The 19,891-nt window shown below is 42.4% G+C and overlaps 1 protein-coding gene across 3 annotated transcripts in view; it reads right to left on the reverse strand.

The window, feature by feature from the left end:
- Nucleotides 1–323: 323 nt before the first annotated feature.
- The window catches only part of galnt1 (UDP-N-acetyl-alpha-D-galactosamine:polypeptide N-acetylgalactosaminyltransferase 1), a 258,714-nt gene continuing 239,146 nt past the window's right edge, over nucleotides 324–19,891 (reverse strand). For all 3 annotated transcript variants that reach the window (XM_070881133.1, XM_070881132.1, XM_070881131.1), the window contains 2 exons: nucleotides 18,980–19,114; nucleotides 324–1,735 (listed from right to left, as the gene is read on the reverse strand). In XM_070881133.1, coding sequence (XP_070737234.1) covers nucleotides 1,589–1,735; nucleotides 18,980–19,114 — 282 coding nt within the window. In that variant the 3' untranslated portion in view covers nucleotides 324–1,588. The remainder of the gene's footprint in view (nucleotides 1,736–18,979; nucleotides 19,115–19,891) is intronic.

Below are 19,891 nucleotides of genomic sequence, written 5' to 3' on the forward strand. Positions count from 1 at the left end.
CAATAACCCCTGCTGGTAGGTCGTGAATGCATGGCCAAGTGAGGACAGGCTCAGCCTTAACCGTGGCACTCTCCATGGTCAAGTAGCATGATGACGCTCACCTTCGAGGGGAATACATGAAAAATGGCCACTAAAGATTAGTACTAGAAGGTGTCTGGAATTCATGGAATTATACCCAAGGAAGAATTAGTGCTTGCAAGAATAGAGAGAAATTGGGGGGGAAATTGGAGGAAAGAAACCCAAAATAAAGTTATTTATTGTATGAATTGGATATTTTATTGCTGTCTGATATAGATAGGTAGAAAACACACTTGACTAAACCATTTTAGCAAAATTTTATTAGGAAAAAAAGCAATCACCAATATTTCACAGAATCTAGTATAGTTATGCAAATGATAGAGTGGTAAGACAGTATATGGACGGAGTGAAGACTTCTTCCTGCAAAAACTCCAGCTGCAGCCCAGTTCACCGATGAATGAGCATTTATTATAGTGAATTTAATTGGTTTTATAAAACAAAACATATAAAAGGAAAAAAATAAAATCTACATCCGAGAGAACCTAGGCCACACACATTCCTAACATTATGAGTGAATGCATTATTCATCGAGAATATAAAGCCAAACTATACAGAAACATTTATTCACTGTCTTTCAGAAGCTGGTTAATGAAATGCTCCTTGACTGGTTCATAGCAGCAGTTCTTAGATATAATTCTGGAAGGAGCCAAACGAACAAGATTCATCAGTCTACAAAACCAGGATGAGAAATTACAAAGGGCAAAAATGAAATAAAATAAGATACTTGAAGAACATTTTTTTTTGTACAGTTACCTGTCTCTAAGTGGCCTCTGCTTTTCTATTATGCCATATTAAGAAAGGGTTAACTGAAACAAATTGCTATGGCAAATGAAACAGAATGTTCACAATTTGTAAATCAGAGCTGGTTAATTCTTCATTGAGGTATAAAAATCTACACAAAATTAAAGTCATCATAATTGTATTATTCATTTTTCCATGAATTCTGTCCCTGGTAAATAGATTTTTATTCATATAAAAGTGATTTAAATGAATGTGTTTGATATATATTCATTGTATTCTTGCTCTGATATTATGTAATATTGGTTACCACGGATAAACCAAAATGTTGAGAGATATTTTGGAGTTATGTCACGATTTCAGACAAATACAACAATTGTGCAATTAAATTACAATGATATGCTGCTGACACAGAAAACCAGTGATATGTCAGAACCACTTCCTAGATTAAACCATATTTGCTTAATGAACAGTGCAAGTTCATTCAGTGAGATTTAAACAATCTTATCAGCCCCCACTTTCCCCTTTTTAAATCGGTTAGAAACAATCATGTAAACATCAGTGTGCACAGTTTCTCCAAAGTCTGTAGTCTCAAACCACGAAGAAGGAATGCAGTTCTAAGACCAACATTTTTTGTATTGAACATCCTTCAAAATGAGTCCACGTGCTCAGAGGAGGAACCTATTCGCTGCTAAGATGAAAGTTCATTTTTAGTACAGATCTAGCAGTAAGGTGCACAGAGGTAGCCCATTAAATCTTCAGAGCTGACCCATCAGAAAACCTCAGGGAGTGTGACGTTGCGCAGAATCCACTGTTGTGAGCGGCTCCCTGTGCAATCTTTCATGGTGGGCACCTGGCTGTCTACCTCTGTGGATTTATCCAAGCACTGGTTGCTGTTCACATGCAACAGTGTCAATTTCTGAAAAATTAAAAATAAATGCTATTACTCTCAGATCTAATGCAACTGATTAAAAAAGCCAAGTGCAAATAAGCTATTTTATAGGGACATCAAGCAACCAAATATAGAATGGGAAAATCCAAGTGGTTTAGAGTCAGATTTTGTAAATGTAGTGCATGACTGCTTCAAGGATGCTGAGAGGCAATGCTCATTTTGACCTGGTATTTGTTAATGATCCAGACATTGTACAGGAAACAGAAGCTGTAGAACTCAGACAGTGGCCACATGATTTTGCACTAATATACTGAAGATCATGAACCAGATATATAACTTTAAAAGTCTTCAATTCAAAGAAATGAGGGGACAACCAGGGCAAATTGATTGGAGAATGCTTATTATTAATAATTCAGTAGAGGATAAATGGAATACCTTTAAACGAATAATGTTGAGCACATATGATAACTACATCCCTGTGATCAGTGAATTCAGACTAACCAAGCATGACTTTAAATGGATTAACATACAAGTTAAAAGTGGAATGAAGAAAAATTAACTTTACAAATCTTGCATGGAGAAAGGGAAAGGGGTTCACTATGATGAATATAGGATCATGCAGAAACACATTAAGTGAGTGGACAAGGGGCAAAGGAAATGTAGAAAAAAAACGTAAGTTTCAAAACATATCAAAAATATACAAGAGGTGAGAACATTAAACGATGCAAATAGGCTTGAAACAGAGGACAAGTACAAAATATTCTGAATGAGTACTTTCTCAAAGTATTCGCAAGGGGAGACGTGAGCAATATGTCTGTGAAAAAGAGCGAAAACCTAAGCAAAACCAATGACTTTGATACAAATGGGATGGAAGTCCTAGACAAATTGAATGTGCTCCAAACAATGAAATTCCATGGGTAGATGGTATTTATCCCGAAGTGCTGAGAGAATAGAGATGAAACTTGTGATGCATTAATAATTATGAGAGTCACTGAACATTGGAGAGGTACCAATGGATTGGAAACAGGCAGATGTGTGCTCATATAAAAAAAAATGACTAAACTAGACACCCATGTCTTACTTTGTGTAAAATAATGGAATTTATCATCAAGAGTCAACTTGGGGATTATGCAACAATAGCCTAGTTGTTTTAATTCATTGTTGAGATGTAGGCATCATTGACTATAGTCAACATGGATTCAGAAGGATCCTGGTTCACCAACCTCCTTGACTTCTTTGAGGAAGTGGTAAGCCCTACCATGGTTTTACCTATATTTCCAAAATACATTTAACAAAAGTTCAATATGAAAGAGTATTAGTTAAGCTCAAAGTTGTGAGGATTAAAGATAAATCTTTAAAATGGATATGGAACTGATCAAGGATAGAAAGTGCTGAATGGGGGTGCCTTGGGGCTCAGTATTGAGACCATTATTGTTCCTCATTTACATCAATGACTTGGATTCAGAAACTTAAATACAAAGTGGTTAAATCTACATATAGTAACAAGCTAGGAGGGTCAGTGGATCAAAGGAGGCAGAATGAGCTAGACAACATGTGAGTGAATAGAACAATCGCAAATGAAATTTAATACAGACAAGTATAAAATATCACACACAAAAAAAGGACAATACATGTACTATGAATGGTGAAATAACCAAGGATAAAGTTGAGAGAAACGTAGGAGTATTGTTAGTGTCTTGTTCAACATGTCCAACCAATGCAGAGCAACAATTAATAAAGCCAATAGGATGTTGAACTACAGAGCCAAGACAGTAGAATACAAGTTCTTGTCTCACCAATCTACCTGTTGCAGATGCATCTGTCCATAACAGTATTGGTAGGAGTAACCACCACAGAGTCCTTGTGGAGACAAAGCCCCATCTTCACACTGAGAACACCCTCCAATATATTGTATGGCACTACCACCATGCTAAATGGGATAGATTCAGAACAGATCTAGAACTCACAACTGGGCATCCATGAGGCGCTGCAGGCCATCAGCAGCAGAATTGTATTCCACTACAATCTGTAACCTCATGACCTGGCATATCCCTCACACTGCCATTACTATCAAGCCAGACGACCAACCCTGGTTCAATGAGGAGTGCAGGAGAGAATGTCAGGAGCAGCACCAGATATACCTAAAAATGAGGTGTCAACCTGGGGAAGCTGCAACACAGGATGCATGCTAAAAACAGCGGAAATAGCATACTATAGACAGAGCTAAGCGATCCCACAACCAATGGATCAGATCAAAGCTCTGCAGTCCTACCACATTGAGTCGTGACTGATGGAGGACAATTAAACAACTAACGGGAGGAGGATCCTCAATGATGGCAGGACCCAGCACACAAGTGCAAAAGACAAGACTGAAGCATTTGCAACCATCTTCAGCCAGAAGTGCCAAGTGGGTGATCCATCCCTGCCTCCTCCTGAGGTCTCCACCATCACACAAGCTAGTCTTCAGCCAATTCGATTCACTCCACGTGACATCAAGATACAGCTGAGCGCACTGGATACAGCAAAGGCTATGGGCACCCAAAAAATCCTGGCTGTCATGCTGAAGATTTGTGCTGCAGAACTAACCATACCTCTAGCCAAGCTGTTCCAGTATAGCTACAGCACTGGCATCTATTCAACAATGTGGAAAACTGCCCAGATATGTACTGTCCATTAAAAGCAGGACAAATTCAATCCGACCAATTTCCGCCCCATTAGACTACTCTCAATCATCAGCAAAGTGATGGAAGATGTCATCGACAGTTTTATCAAGCGCCAGTTACTCACCAATAACCTGCTCACCAATGCCCAGTTTGGGTTCCATCAGGACCACTTGGCTCCAGCCTTGGTCCAAACATGGACAAAAGAGCTAAATTCCAGAGGTGAGGTGAGAGTGACTGCCCTTGACATCAAGGCAGCATCTGACTAAGTGTGGCATCAAGGAGCCCTAGTAAAACTGAAATCAATGGGAATCAGGGGGAAAACTCTTCACTAGCACAAAGGAAGATGATGTGGTTGTTGGAGGTTAATCACCTCAACCCAAGGTCATTGCCACAGGAGTTCGTGAGGGCAGTGTCCTAGGCCCAAACATCTTCAGCTGTTTCGTCAATGACCTTCCCTCCATCATAAGGTCAGAGGTGGGGGGAGATGTTTGCTGATGACTGCACACTGTTCCGTGCCATTCGCAACTCCTCAGATAATGAAGCAGCCCATGCCCGCAAGCAGCAAGACCTGGACAACATTCAGACTTGGGCCGATAAGTGGCAAGTAACATTTGCGCCACACAAGTGTCAGGAAATTACCATCTCAAACAAGCGAGAGTCTAACCACCGCCCCATGATATTCAATGACACAACCATCTCCCACTATCAACAATCTGGGGGGGGTCACCATTGACCAGAAACGTAACTGGACCAGCCACATAAATAACGTGGCTACAAGGGCAGGTTAGAGGTTGGGTATTCTGTGGTGAATGTCCTACCTCTTAGCTTCCCAAGCCTTTCCATCATCTACATGGCACAAGTCAGGAGTGTGATGGAATACTCGCCACTTGCCTGGATGAGTGCAGCTCCAACAACATTCAAGAAGCTTGCCATCATCCAGGACAAAGCAGTCCACTTGATTCACACCATCTTAAACATTCACTCCCTCCACCATCGCCGCACTGTGGCTGCAGTGTATACCATCTACAAGATGCACTGCAGCAACTCCAAGGCTTCTTCGACAGCACCTCCCAAACCCATGACCTCTAGCATCTCATCATCATCATAGGCAGTCCCTCAAAGCGAGGATGACTTGCTTCCATGCCAAAAAAGGATGAGTTCACAGGTGTTTCAATGAAGGACCTAATATTCCAGGTCCCGAACTACATGTTGAAGGGTGGAAGATGCCTGCGTGTGGATTTTTTTAAATCCACGCACACCAGCCACCACACAGGCTTGACAGAACTAGGTCTTGGCCCAGTGGCAAGGATGAACTAAGACGACTGGAGACCAACTCTGCTGCATGGACCTAGTGCGCACACATATCGCAGTGTGGGCTGGCCCGTGCTACCCCTGGGTCCTCGCCTCTCCTGGGCCCCGAACTCACGCCTCTCCTGGGCCCCGAACTCACGCCTCTCCTACACTACACGATAAAAAATAAAACCTTTGCCCCTTCCCCACATAAATCGAGGAACCCAGTACAAAAAAAACAAAAAATGTTTTTCCTCTACAAACAAGCCCCCACCCGCACAATCAAAAACCAGACCCACCCCGAATAATATGGAATCTTCTAAACGGAACCGATCGGAATCACAAAATAACCGTAACACAGACCGACAGGGACTCATGGGGACCCAGCCCAAACCATGGGCCATCTCAATCACAACAAATAGGCAGAAACCTGATAACCCCACTTTAAACGTAGGCGACTAAATACCGACAACCAAACGGGGACAGGAAATGGACCAAACCCAGGGAACCCACTTCATACAGCAACCACTGGGCACCCCGGCCAGAGCACAGACAATACAGGGTACCATATCGATACTGAACACCGACACCCAACGGAACAAAACACCAAGATTGTCCAGGGATCCACTAAACCACAACCTATCCAAATAATCACCACCCTACTTTACACAAACCAAACACCAACAATTGGGCCATAACAAATACCACAAAATACCCCGGACCCCGATCCAAGCCCAGACCGTACAGGGAACAAACCCCCTAAACAGAGAATGAGTGGAAACCCAACCCGAGACATGACCACGGAACAGACCATAATACACACAGCCCCCCACCAACCCGAGACATGACCATGGAACAGACCATAACACACACAGTGCCCCCACCAACCCGAGACATGACCATGGAACAGACCATAACACACACAGCCCCCCACCAACCCGAGACATGACCATGGAACAGAACATAACACACACAGTGCCCCCACCAACCCGAGACATGACCACGGAACAGACCATAATACACACAGCCCCCCACCAACCCGAGACATGACCATGGAACAGACCATAACACACACAGTGCCCCCACCAACCCGAGACATGACCACGGAACAGACCGTAATACACACAGTGCCCCCACCAACCCGAGACATGACCATGGAACAGACCATAACGCACACAGCCCCCCACCAACCCGAGACATGACCACGGAACAGACCGTAATACACACAGTGCCCCCACCAACCCGAGACATGACCATGGAACAGACTGTAACACACACAGCGCCCCCACCAACACGAGACATGACCACGGAACAGACCATAACATCCCCCCCCCCCCCACCAAACCGAGACATGACCACGTTCCATTATGGTAGTTACGCTAAACTTTTATATATCGCTAGTTAGGTCTCATTTCTGGGCACCACACTTTAGGAAGGATATCAAGGCCTTGGAGAGGGTGCAGAGAAGATTTAGCAGAATACCACGGAGGGACTTCGGTTATGTGGAGAGACCAAAGAAGCTAGGATTACTCTCTTCAGAGCAGGGAAGGTTAAGGGGAGAACATAAGAAATAGCAGGAGTAGGCCATTTGACCCTTCGAGCCTGTTTCGCCATTCAATAAGATAATGGCTGATCTGATCATGGACTCAGCTCTACTTCCCTGCCCGCTCCCCATAACCCTTGACTCCCTTATCGCTCAAAAATCTGTCCATCTCCACCTTAAATATGTTCAATGAGGCAGCCACCACAACTTTCTGGGACAGAATTCCACAGATTTACAACCTTCAGAGTGAAGAAATTCCTTCTCATCTCAGTTTTAAATGGGTGACCTCTTATTCTGAAAGTATGCCCCCTAGTTCTAGATTCCCCCGTGGAAACATCCTCTCTGCATCTACCTTGTCAAGCCCCCTCATTATCTTCTAAGTTTCAATATGATCACCTCTCATATTTCTGAACTCCAATGAGTACAGGCCCAACCTGCCTTCCTAAGTCAACCCCTTCATCTCAGGAATCAACCTAGTGAACCTTCTTTGAACTGCCTCCAATGCAAGTATATCCCTTCTTAAATAAGGAGACCAAAACTGTAAGCAATACTCGAGGTGCAGCCTCACCAATACCCTGTACAGTTGTAGCAGGACTTCTCTGCTTTTATACTCCATCCCTTTGCAATAAAGGCCAACATTCCATTTGCCTTCCTGATTACTTGCTGTACCTGCGTTCTAACCTTTTGTGTTTCATGCACAAGGACCTCCATGTCCCTCTCTACTGCAACATTTTGTAATTTTTCTCCATTTAAATTATAATTTGCTTTTTTATTTTTTCTGCCAAAGTGGCTAACCTCACACTTCCCCACATTATACTCCAGCTGCCAAATTCTTGCCCACTCACTTAGCCTGTCTATATCCCTGTGCAGATTTTGTGTGTCCTCCTCACAATTTGCTTTCCCACCCATCTCCATCATCAGCAAACTTGGCTACATTACACTCGGTCCCTTCATCCTAATCAATTAATATAGATTGTAAATAATTGAGGCCGCAGCACCGATCCCTGTGGCACCCCACTAGTTACTGTTTGCCAACCGGAAAATGACCCATTTATTTCGACACTCTGTTTTCTGTTGGTTAGCCAATCCTCTATCCATGCTAATATATTACCCCCAACCCCGTGAACTTTTATGTGGCACCTTATCGAATGCCATCTAGCAATCCAAATACACCACATCCACTGGTTCTCCCTTATCTACCCTGCTCGTTACATCCTCAAGAACTCCAACAAATTTGTCAAACATGATTTCCCTTTCATAAAACCATGCTGACTTGGCTTGATTGAATTATGAATTTCCAAATATCCTGCTACTGCTTCCTTAATAATGGACTCCAGCATTTTCCCAATGCCAGATGTTAGACTAACTGGTCTATAGTTTCCTACTTTTTGTCTGCCTCCTTTTTTAAATAGGGGCGTTACATTTGCGGTTTTCCAATCTGCTGGGACCGCCCCAGAATCCAGGGAATTTTGATGGATTACAACCAATGCATCCACTATCTCTGCAGCCACTTCCTTTAAGACCCTAGGATGTAAGCCATTGGGTCCAGGGGACTTGTCCGCCTTTAGTCCATTATTTTACCTAGTACAGGGTACCACTTCTTTAGTGATGTGATTGTATTAAGTTCTGCCCTCCCTATAGCCCCTTGATTATCCATTATTGGGATGTTTTTAGTGTCATCTTGTGCAGTAACCTTTTATGTGGCACTTTATCGAATGCCTTCTGGAAATCCAAATACATCATATCCACTGGTTCCCCCTTATCCACCCTGCTCGTTACATCCTCAAAGAACTCCATTGAATAGAGGTGTTCAAAATTATGAGGTGAAACTGTTTCCACTGGCAAGTGGGTCAGTAACTAGAACATAAGAAATAGGAGCAGGAGTATGCCATTTGTCCCCTCGAACCTGCTCCACCATTCAATAAGATCATGAGGACACAGATTTAACATAATTGGTAAAAAAAAAAAAAGAGAGGGAAGAGGAGGAGAATTTGTTTTTACAGAGAGTTAGGATCTGGAATGCACTACCTGAAAGGGTGATGGAAGCAGGATCAATACTAACTTTCAAAAGTGGATTGAACATATACTTGAAACGGGACAATTTGCAGGGCTATGGGAAAAGAGGTGAGTAAGACTAATTGGATAACTGGGTAACTCTTTTAAAGAGCCAGCACAAGCACAATAGTCTGAATGGCCTACTTCTATGTTGCAAGCTTCCAAAACTCTAACAAAGACTTGAGTCTACATTTAAATAAAGAAATGACAAAATCAAAGGGATTGAAATAAAATATAAAAATGAAATGTCAACAGATGATATAGAACAAACAAATTTAACATACTGAAAGAAAAAGATGAAGAAAAAATAGATACGCGAGATGAAGCATTCAAGGCTTCTTGAGCAAGAATATAGCAAGAAGGAATTCTAGGTATTTACGGATTCCAGTGTTAGAGAGTGGTTTGTAAATTACCATATGTTGCAAAAGGGTCATTGAAATATTTAATAAAAACTTGGGATGGCTTGTGTACATGTGTGTGTATGTATCTAGATGTTTTTTTTCTCTAAAGGACCCAAGACAAGGAAAACCAATTGATAATGAAAATCTTGGAAAATACAATACTGGCAGGTAGAACTCATTTTCACCCTAACCTATTGCATGACATTGTCCAAACTTGGTATCTTTTACGTCCATAACATAGAAACATAGGAATTGCTAGACGAAAAAAGACTGAGGTCCATTTAGTTTGCCTTCTACCATCAATAATGTCAAAAAATATATTTTCCCTTCCATTTTGTTTAAACCAAGTCAATATTTCAAATGAAGTTAAGGAGTGTAACAGCTGTTAAGATTGACAATTTGTCAGGTGAACCATTCATAGAATAGATTTATGCTACCAAACCACCACTGACTGAAAATGAAGTAATCTACAGAGATAGCAATTTTAGATTAATCATTGATCATCATTTACAGTTTACATCCTTGTACAGAACTGGGTTCACAGAGATTAATAAAATCATTGGTATAAAGAGGAAGTCATTTCTTCAATGTTAATGGTAGTTTGAAAACCAATGACCTAATTTTTACAGCTTAATATCCCTCCAAAGGACTCACATCGAGAACACGCTAATCTGACATACCACGCTAATCTGACATACCACAGGTCAGATGCAGTTCAAAATTCCCTCAAGGCTGGATCCCGAGCTCCCTTGATGGTCCAGAACATTTATCCAGGGCAGGAGAGTTTCTGTAAAAATATTCTGAGCTACACAGAACACCACCAGATGCAATAAGATGCCTTTGGAATAACAGGAACAGAGTATGCCATTTAGGCTCTCGAGCCTGCTCCGCCATTCAATGAGATCATGGCTGATCTACAACCCAACTCCAAAAGCTTTTGCCCCATAATCCCTTAATACCTTTGGTTAACAAAAATCTATCAATCGCAGATTTAAAATTAACAACTGATCTAGCAAAACTCTAATTACTGGACTAAGAACACGTGAACAGAGTACAAATCATTCCCCAGTATGATTATTTTCAACAGGAACCCACTATCTCATGACAGAATGCAGTCTGACGGAAATTGCATAAATAATTAATTTACTGAGGTGACATAGAAAATACAACAATTTGCATGTATTATGAAGACACACAGCAAAAATTAATGTCAAGGTAATTATATAAAGTGCAACATTTACATGGTCAAATTGTTTCACTCTCATGGTAAACACAAAGGATAGCATCAATGGGAGTCCATTTGTGAGTATGCTAGAACACCCACAATGCACTGTGACTGCTGAGAGCTTTATTGCCATAATGTACTTTGAAATGGGTAACATAATATTTTCCATTCCATAATGAATCTACATATGAAGATACAAAAAGAAAAGTGAGAAAAGACTATCAAACCCAATTCAATCATACATTCCCCAACAATGCAATTCTCCTGAGAAAGACAAAGAACCGAAGAAAAAGAAACCTGCAGCCAATTCAGAAAAAACTCTGGGAACTTCCTTACTGACTTGTTATGGCAACCAAGGAAAGCTCCAAGCAACTAATAACTCTTGACAATCAGAAACTAACGAGCAACTCATCCTCAATAAGGGGGAAATATCCTTTTCATTCAGGGAATCGGTCAAGTTATCCATTAAAGGACTGTAGTAAATTACCTTCTATGTTTACTTTAAAAAAAAAATTGTTCTTGGGACATGGCCAACATTGTAAAGGCCACATTTCTTGTCCATTTATAGTGTTAAGTAGGGAGTTCCAGGATTTTGATCCAGCGCCAATGAAGGAACAGCGATATGTCTAAGTTTGGATTGCGTGCGACTTGAAGGGGAATGTGGATGTGATGGTGCTTCCATGACATTTTCTGCTTCTGTCCTTCTCAATGGTAGAGTTGCGAGGGGGGAGGCACTGTCAGTGCAACTTTGGTAAGTTGCTGCAGTGCATCAACCTGCAGATTGTACACACTGCAACTACAGTATGCCAGTGGGAGGGTGTGGATATCGCATCCAATGGAAGGAGTATTGGTTAAGTGAATTGCTCTATCCTAGATGGTGTTGAGCTTCTTAAGTGTTGTTGTGGTTGTACCCAAGTGGTGCATATTCAATCATAGCATGGTGAGCCTTGTAGATGATCGAGAGGCTTCGATTGTCAAGAGGTCAGCCACTCATTGCAGAGTACCCAGCATCTGCCCTGCTCTTGTAACTAATATTGATATGGATGGTCCAGTTAAGCTTCTGTTTAATGGTGACCACCCCAAGATGTTGATGGTGGGGGACTCAGCAAAGGTACTGCCGTTATAGGTCAGGGGGAGGTGGTTGGGCTTTCTCTTGTTTGAGATGATTTTTGCCCGGCACTTATGTGGCATAAATATTATCTGCCACTCATCAGTCCAAGCCTGGATGTTGTCCACATTTTGCTGTAAACCTGCATGGGCTACTTCATTATTGCAGGAGCTGTACATTGAATTGTATGCTATAGAATTGTCAGTGAAGAGCCCCAAACCCAACCTTATAATGGAGGGAATTTCACTGATGAAACAACTAAAAATGGTTTGCCGAGGGACACTTCCCCTAAGGAATTCCTGCAGCGATGTTTGATCCTTCCCTAAATTTCTCTGCCTCTCTCTCCTCCACGACGCTCCTTAAAACCTAACTTTTCAAACAAGCTTTCAGTCACCTGTCCTAATATCTCGTTATGTAGCTTAGTGTCAGATTGTGTCTGATAATGCTCCTGTGAAGTACCTTGGGACATTTTACTATGTGAAAGACACAATACAAATAAATGCAAATTGTTGTTGTTGTCATCTGGGGCTGTGGTGATTGCCCTCCAATAACACAGCCATCTTCTTTAATGTTAGTTATGGCTACAGCCACTGGATGGTTTTCCCCTTGATCCCCATTGAGCTCCGGTTTTGCTTGGAATCCTAGGTGCCATACTTGGTTAAATGCTGCCTTGATGTTGATGGACACGACTCTTGCCTCTCCTTTGGCATTTACCTCTTCTACCCTTATCTGAATCAAACCTGCGAGGAGGGCTGGAGCTGCACGGTTCTCACGGAATCTTAACTGAGCTTTGGTGAGTAAGTTATTGATGAATAAATGTTGATTCATGGCATTATTGATGATTCCTTCCATTACCTTACTGGTGATTGGGACAATGCTCACATGTCCAGTGCACTCAGCTGCTTCTAAATGTCATGTATATTGAACGCAATTGGTTTGACATTGTCATCTGTAATGGTGGGGACCTTGGAAGGATGCTAAGTAGGGTAGTCCATTTGGCATGGTTGCAAATACATCATTATCGAGGATGACTTTGCAAATACTTGAGTCTTATCTCTTTCATTCATATGCTTGGATCTACCATGGATGAGGATAGAAGTGGCATCCTCGTCCCATTAATTACTCGACTGACCTTGACATGATGTGGTAGGACTATAAAACTTTGCTCTGATCTGCAGATTGTGGGTCCACTCAACACTGTCTTGGATGAAGGGACCGAGTGTAATGTAGTCAAATTGGCTGATGATACAAAGATAGGTGGGAAAGCAAGTTGTGAGGAGGATACAAAGAATCTGCAGAGGAATATAGATAGGCTCAGTGAGTGGGCAAAAATCTGGCAGATGGAGTATAATGTGGGAAAATGTGAGGTTATCCACTTTGGTAGGAAAAATAGAAAAGCAAATTATTATTTAAATGGGGAGAGATTATAAAATGCTGAGGTACAGCGGGATCTGGGGGTCCTTGTACATGAAGCTAGCATGCAGGTACAGCAAGTAATAAGGAAGGAAAATGGAATGTTGGCCTTTATTGCAAGGGGGATGGAGTATAAAAGTGGGAAAGTCCTGCTACAACTGTACAGGGCGTTGGCGAGACCACACCTGGAGTACTGTGTACAGTTTTGGTCTCCTTATTTAAGGAGGGATGTACTTGCATTGGAGGCAGTTCAGAGAAGGTTCACAAGGTTGATTCATAGAAACATAGAAAATAGGTGCAGGAGTAAGCCATTTAGCCCGACGAGCCTGCACCACCATTCAATATGATCATGGCTGATCATCACCTCAGTACCCCTTTCCTGCTTTCTCTCCATACCCCTTGATCCCTTTAGCCGTATGGGCCATATCTAACTCCCTCTTGAATATATCCAACGAACTGGCATCAACAACACTCTGCGGTAGAGAATTCCACAGGTTAACAACTCTCTGGGTGAAGAAGTTTCTCCTCCTCTCGGTCCTAAATGGCTTACCCCTTATCCTTAGACTGTGTCCCTTGATTCTGGACTTCCCCAACATCGGGAACATTCTTCCTGCATCCAACCTGTCCAGTCCCGTCAGAATTGTGTGTGTTTCTATGAGATCCTCTCTCATCCTTCTAAACTCCAGTGAATACAGGCCCAGTCAATCCAGTCTCTCCTCAAAGATGTCATCCCAGGAATTAGTCTGATGAACCTTCGCTGCACTCCCTCAATAGCAAGAACGTCCTTCCTCAGATTAGGAGACCAAAAATGAACACAATATTCCAGCTGAGGCCTCACCAAGGCCCTGTACAACTGCAGTAAGACCTCCCTGCCCCTATACTCAAATCCCCTAGCTATGAAGACCAACATACCATTTGCCTTCTTCGCCGCCTGCTGTACCTGCATGCCAACTTTCAATGACTGATGAACCATGACACCCAGGTCTCGTTGCACCTCCCCCTCCTTCTTAATCTGCCGCCATTCAGATAATATTCTGCCTTCGTGTTTTTGCCCCCAAAGTGGATAACCTCACATTTATCCACATTATACTGCATCTGCCATGCATTTGCCCACTCACCCAACCTGTGCAAGTCACCAGGCAGCCTTTTACTGTCCTCCTCACAGCTCACACCGCCACCCAGTTTAGTGTCATCTGCATCGAGGGGCCAAATGGACTACTCCAGTTCCTATTCCTTATGTTTATATGTCTTATAGTCTGCTGCTTTTGGTGTTTATCATGCAGTTTGACCTGTATAATAGCTTCACTAGGTTGGTACCTCATTCTAAGGTATGCCCGACGTTGCTTTTGGCATGTCCTTTTACATTTTCCATTGAATCAGGTTTCGTCTCCCAGCTTGATGGTAATTATGGACTGAGTGATGTGTCAGGCCATGGGGTCACAGAATGCGGTGGTATACAATTCTGTTGATATAGTCTGCTCCAGAGGGCAATGGCTTCAGATGAAAGTAAATACTTTGTTGCATCTCATCTAACTTTGTATTTTATATTCCGATGGGATTGGACAGGTTAGATGCAGGAAGAATGTTCCCGATGTTGGGGAAGTCCAGAACCAGCGGTCACAGTCTAAGGATAAGGGGTAAGCCATTTAGGATTGAGATGAGGAGAAACTTCTTCACTCAGAGAATTGTGAACCCGTGGAATTCTCTCCCACAGAAAGTTGTTGAGGCCAGTTCGTTAGATATAATCAAAAGGGAGTTAGATGTGGCCCTTATGGCTAAATGGATCAAGGGGTACGGAGAGAAAGCAGGAATGGGGTGCTGAAGTGCATGATCATATTGAATGGTGGTGCAGACTCGAAGGGCCAAATGGCCTACTCCTGCACCTATTTTCTATGTTTCTATATACATACATTTTAGTTCTACAATCCCTAAACATCTCAAATAACTTATCTAATTTAGTATAATTAACTGAGGTTAATTATATAACCTAGGAAATATAGTTATAGAAAATATCCAAAACCAATGCAATAAAAATATTGGGTTATGGAAGTGCCTGACAGCACACTTGCAATGAAAAATCCTAAAGGTTTGCCTACAGGAAAAAAAAACTGGATCCTGCTTTCACCTGAGCCATTGGCCATTCTGTGCTCTACTTTTAGCTCAAACTTGCTGATTCATCTTATAACCAAACTACAACAATAACTTGCATTTATGTACCGTTAACATCTCAAGGGGTTTTACAGAGGGCGAAGCAAATATAACTAGAAATAGATAAAGCAGAGGGGAGATTTCCAGAAAGCCTTTGATAAATTGCTGCACAGAAGACTATTGGGAAAGATTTCATCATGAGGTATCGGCAGTCAGAAATTATGGCAGATTGGAAATTGTTTGAAACTCCAAGGTCAGAGTATTGTCACTAATGGGAGTAGATCTGTATGGTGCCAGGCCATGAACGGACTCACACAGAGCTTCATATCGGGACCATCTTCGTTAAAGATTCAGAAGAGGATATTAAAGGAATCCCATTAGCGAATTTGCAGATGACACAAAAATGTTAACAGAAGTTGGGAATTTAGATCAAATAAGTAGGATATAGGCTGATTGAGATTATTTTGGGGAATGTTCCCATATGAGGCCAATGTGGATAAGTAGATTTGCATCTGGGAAAGTCCAGGCATGTGCATACAATACAGGGGTACCCAATAAAGGTTACAGGTAGGAAAGGGGCCCTGGGGGTTATATTGAATAAATCATTGAAACAATACAAACAGGTTTTTGGGTTGTATTGTTAAGACAGTAGAATATAAAACATTAAACTTAGACTGTACAAGGCTTCAGTACTACCCTACTTGGAGCTATATTTAGTTGTGATCCCACATATGGGGTGGATACTGAGGCACTGGAGAAGATCCAGAGAGGTGACCAAAATTATATCCAATCTTATCTATCAAGGCAGGTTACAGAAGCTGGTGCTTCTTCATAAGAGGAACACAGGTTAAGCAGAGATATGATGAGGTTTTGAAAATAACAAAAAGAATCAATTCTATTATTTGGTGAAAATGGATGGAACAGTAGTTGTCGAGGGCATTTTGGGTTTGTACTGGAGGTAGGGGGTGAATGGTGCAGGAGAAAGGAGTTTGAGGAGGCAAGAGGAGTTTTGGCACAGCGAAGCATAGTAATATTTGACATGGTCAAGTCAAATCTGTCCAAGAATGACTAGATCAGTTGTGAGCAGATGTGCTTATGTTTGTAGCCCTCGAATTTGAGGGTAGTGGGGTTGGGAGCTTGTTGATAGAAAGGTGGTCATAGAATTGGTTGGAGGTAGCCTTGTTGGTGACCAAGACCTCGAGAGCGGACAGGCAAGTTTGTGGGGAAGTTTATGTGGAAGATTGACTGAGAATAGCAAGGAACTTAAGTGTAGAGTGAAGTCGCCTTTGATGGGTAATCAACTCAAGAGGTTAAGGGAGAAGAGAAGGAATGAGATCTCAGTGAGAAGTTGATGTGGGGCTTGGGAGAGCTAGGCTTCTACGAGTGTGTGTGTGTTAAAAATAATTCATCCATACAGAAGTCATGGATGTTAGGGAGTGAATGAATGTTCTGGAGAGTGATACAGAGGGAGCAGTGATGATCAGAGAGCATTGGAATAAGTGAGCAGGATGGAAATGAGGTTAGAAAACTTAAAACTGGATGAGTGGACTGAAGGAATTATTGTTGGGAGCAGAAATGATGGGGAATATCAAAGGTGGCTTAGAGAGGCATGTTCAAGAAGGATTCAAGCATGTGACAGCAGAAGAGTAAATAGAAGAATAGTGTCAAGTGGGAGAAATAATCAAATGAAGCATGGTGCTGGGGAAGGAAGAGGTTAAAGGGGGCATAGCTGGATGTGGAGATGAGGAAGAGAGAGAAAGGCAAGACCCAGAAATGGCTGAAAGGAAAAGGGGGAGCAGAGATCTCAGGTGCAGTGTAGCCAGTTATAATTTACAGAATTTAAGGAAAACTTAAAATGGCATGGACCGGGACAGACAAGTAGGCGTAACAAGGAAGGATCATTAGGGTAGGATTTGGTAATGAGCAGGAAACCAGTTTAATATCTAAGGTTGGGGGAAAACAGCATGTCTGTAAAATGAAAAGACAGACAGACTTGCATTTATATAGCGCCTTGCCTGACCTCAGGGCTTCCCAAAGCACATTACAGCCAATTATGTATTTTTGAAGTGTAGTCACTGTTGTAATGTAGGAAACCCGGCAGTCAATTTGCACACAGCAAGATCCCACAAACAGTAAATGTGTTAATGACCAGATAATCTTTTTTAGTGATGTTGATTGACGGATAAATATTGGCCAGGACATCGGGGATAACTTCCCTGCTCTTCTTCGAAATAGTGCCATGGGATTGTCACATCCACCGGAGATCAGATGGGACCTTAGTTAACATTTCATCCGAAAGATGGAGTGAAGTCAAATCGGAGCCAGTGGGAGGGGTGAAGGGTCACTTGGAGCCAGCAGCGGAAAAGCACAGTCGGGCAGTCAGTGGAGCAATGAAGTCCAATTCAGAAGACACTGGAGAAGCGATGATTAATCCAGGTGGTATCAGAGAATTGGGAAATGATCCAGCAGCCATTGGTGAATGGGAACTGTGGATGAGTAGAGAATGATGCACAGAACCAGTGGAGGATGAGTGTGTGATCTAGGAGGACCATGGAGAAATAGGGTGAAGCACACAAAAATGTGTGCAAGCTGCAACCCAGGAGCCAGAGGAAAGATACAGAGCCAGGAGACTAGCAGTGGAATTCAGTCCAGGAGAATCCTGGGAGTCAGTACAGCAACAGAGTAAAGCTCAGAAACTAATGGAAAAGATGAGTTTAGTCCAGGTACCAGCAAACTTCTAAACAGGAGCAAATATAGCAACAGAAATCAGTTAATCAGCCTAGAAGCCTGTGGAAAACGTCAGACACAGACAACAGTGCCTAGATGGTCCAGTGGCAGAGCAGAGCTTTGCCATTAAAGCTTTCTTGTAGCCTTTTTATACTTATGACTCTTCAGAATTGGCAGCTACAGTGGAGCAGGGCACAGAATGGTCAATGTCCTGGGTGAGAGCAGGACTCAGTGTTTTCCTGTAAGCAAGGCAACAATGCAAGCTCAGGTTATATTCAGGAGACAGGGGAGGAGCAGCAGCCAGAACAAGTTTACAGCAGCACCAGAGCAGTTTCAATGCAGTGCCAGCTAAGAAGAGGCAGCCAAAAAATGTATGCTAAACCCTAGGTGGACTAGTCATTGCAGCTATTATATTAATTTCTTAAACAAGCACTTAAACTTCCTCTTCCCTTCTGTGACTTCAGTGATTAATTGTGAAAACTATTTCCTCATACAACAGTTCTTCAACCAATGGCTGAGTTTCAGTTCCAATATTACCTAAACCTGCATGAGTGGAATCACTTTGCCTGTTTATTTAAAACCAGCCGTTACGTTTAACCTTGTTATTACCATTGCATTGGTGCAACTAACAGTACTTGAGAAGAACATTTCAAAATGTTATTTCTTTTTGAGCTAATGTTTTCATGGAGAGCACTTACTACAGCATCATGCTCCCAAAGCTGATTGCCTTTTAGATGATGGCACTTCAGCATCATGATAGGGCCATTAAGTTTGGACACATCTAGGCACAAGTCATCAGTTCTAATTTCCTTGTTTGCAGTGTAGGAAAACACCTGGAGAATTGAAAAAACATAAAATTAAGTCTGTAAAAATCAATGAGGGATTCAAATTCATTTGTGTAGAAATAGACATTTTAATGTGGCCTTTAAATTTTGTTTAGGATCATAGGGAGAGAAATTTAGTTGCTTAGCGCCACCTGACAGCGTCGCACTGTCAGTTCCTCCCGGGAATTTCAGTGGAGGTACACCGGCGGTGCTAACAGTTAGCGCTGCGCACTCTAGCGCCACCAACTGGATGCGCATGCAATGCCCAGTTAGCGTCATGGTCACCAACTTTATTGGGTACGCCTGCCTCGGCGCCTACCGCTAATCGCGTCAGGGAAAGCAGGCGTTCCCCAACCTCCCGGGGCGATAAGGAGAAGGTTGAGCAGGTGGGTAACGATTTTTCAATTTCGATTAGTTATTTTGCACTAATTTCAGCTTGATTGCAACAGTCCTCAATAGCCCTCCATTGCATTTAAAAAAAAGTCTTCAAGGTGGCCCATCCGACCTCCCTTTTAGGCGCGAGGATGCCGGTATCCTAGCTCCACAACTTCGTTTGCGATCCCGCACTAGCGCCCCATGATTGACCTTTAGCACCCCAAGGGGAGTGTGGAATGCTCTCCTTAGCGCTCCACTATATCATGGGGCGCTAAAAATCAATATTGAGGTAGGTAGGAGGTAATGTTAGCGACCAAGTGGCGTCACCGCCTCAAACCGGGCTAGAATGAATTTTTAGCCCCTAGAATCATAGAAATTTACAGCACAGAAGGAGGCCATTCGACCCATTGT

Source organism: Pristiophorus japonicus, chromosome 5, assembly GCF_044704955.1.
Source record: "Pristiophorus japonicus isolate sPriJap1 chromosome 5, sPriJap1.hap1, whole genome shotgun sequence".
NCBI lineage: Eukaryota > Metazoa > Chordata > Chondrichthyes > Pristiophoridae > Pristiophorus > Pristiophorus japonicus.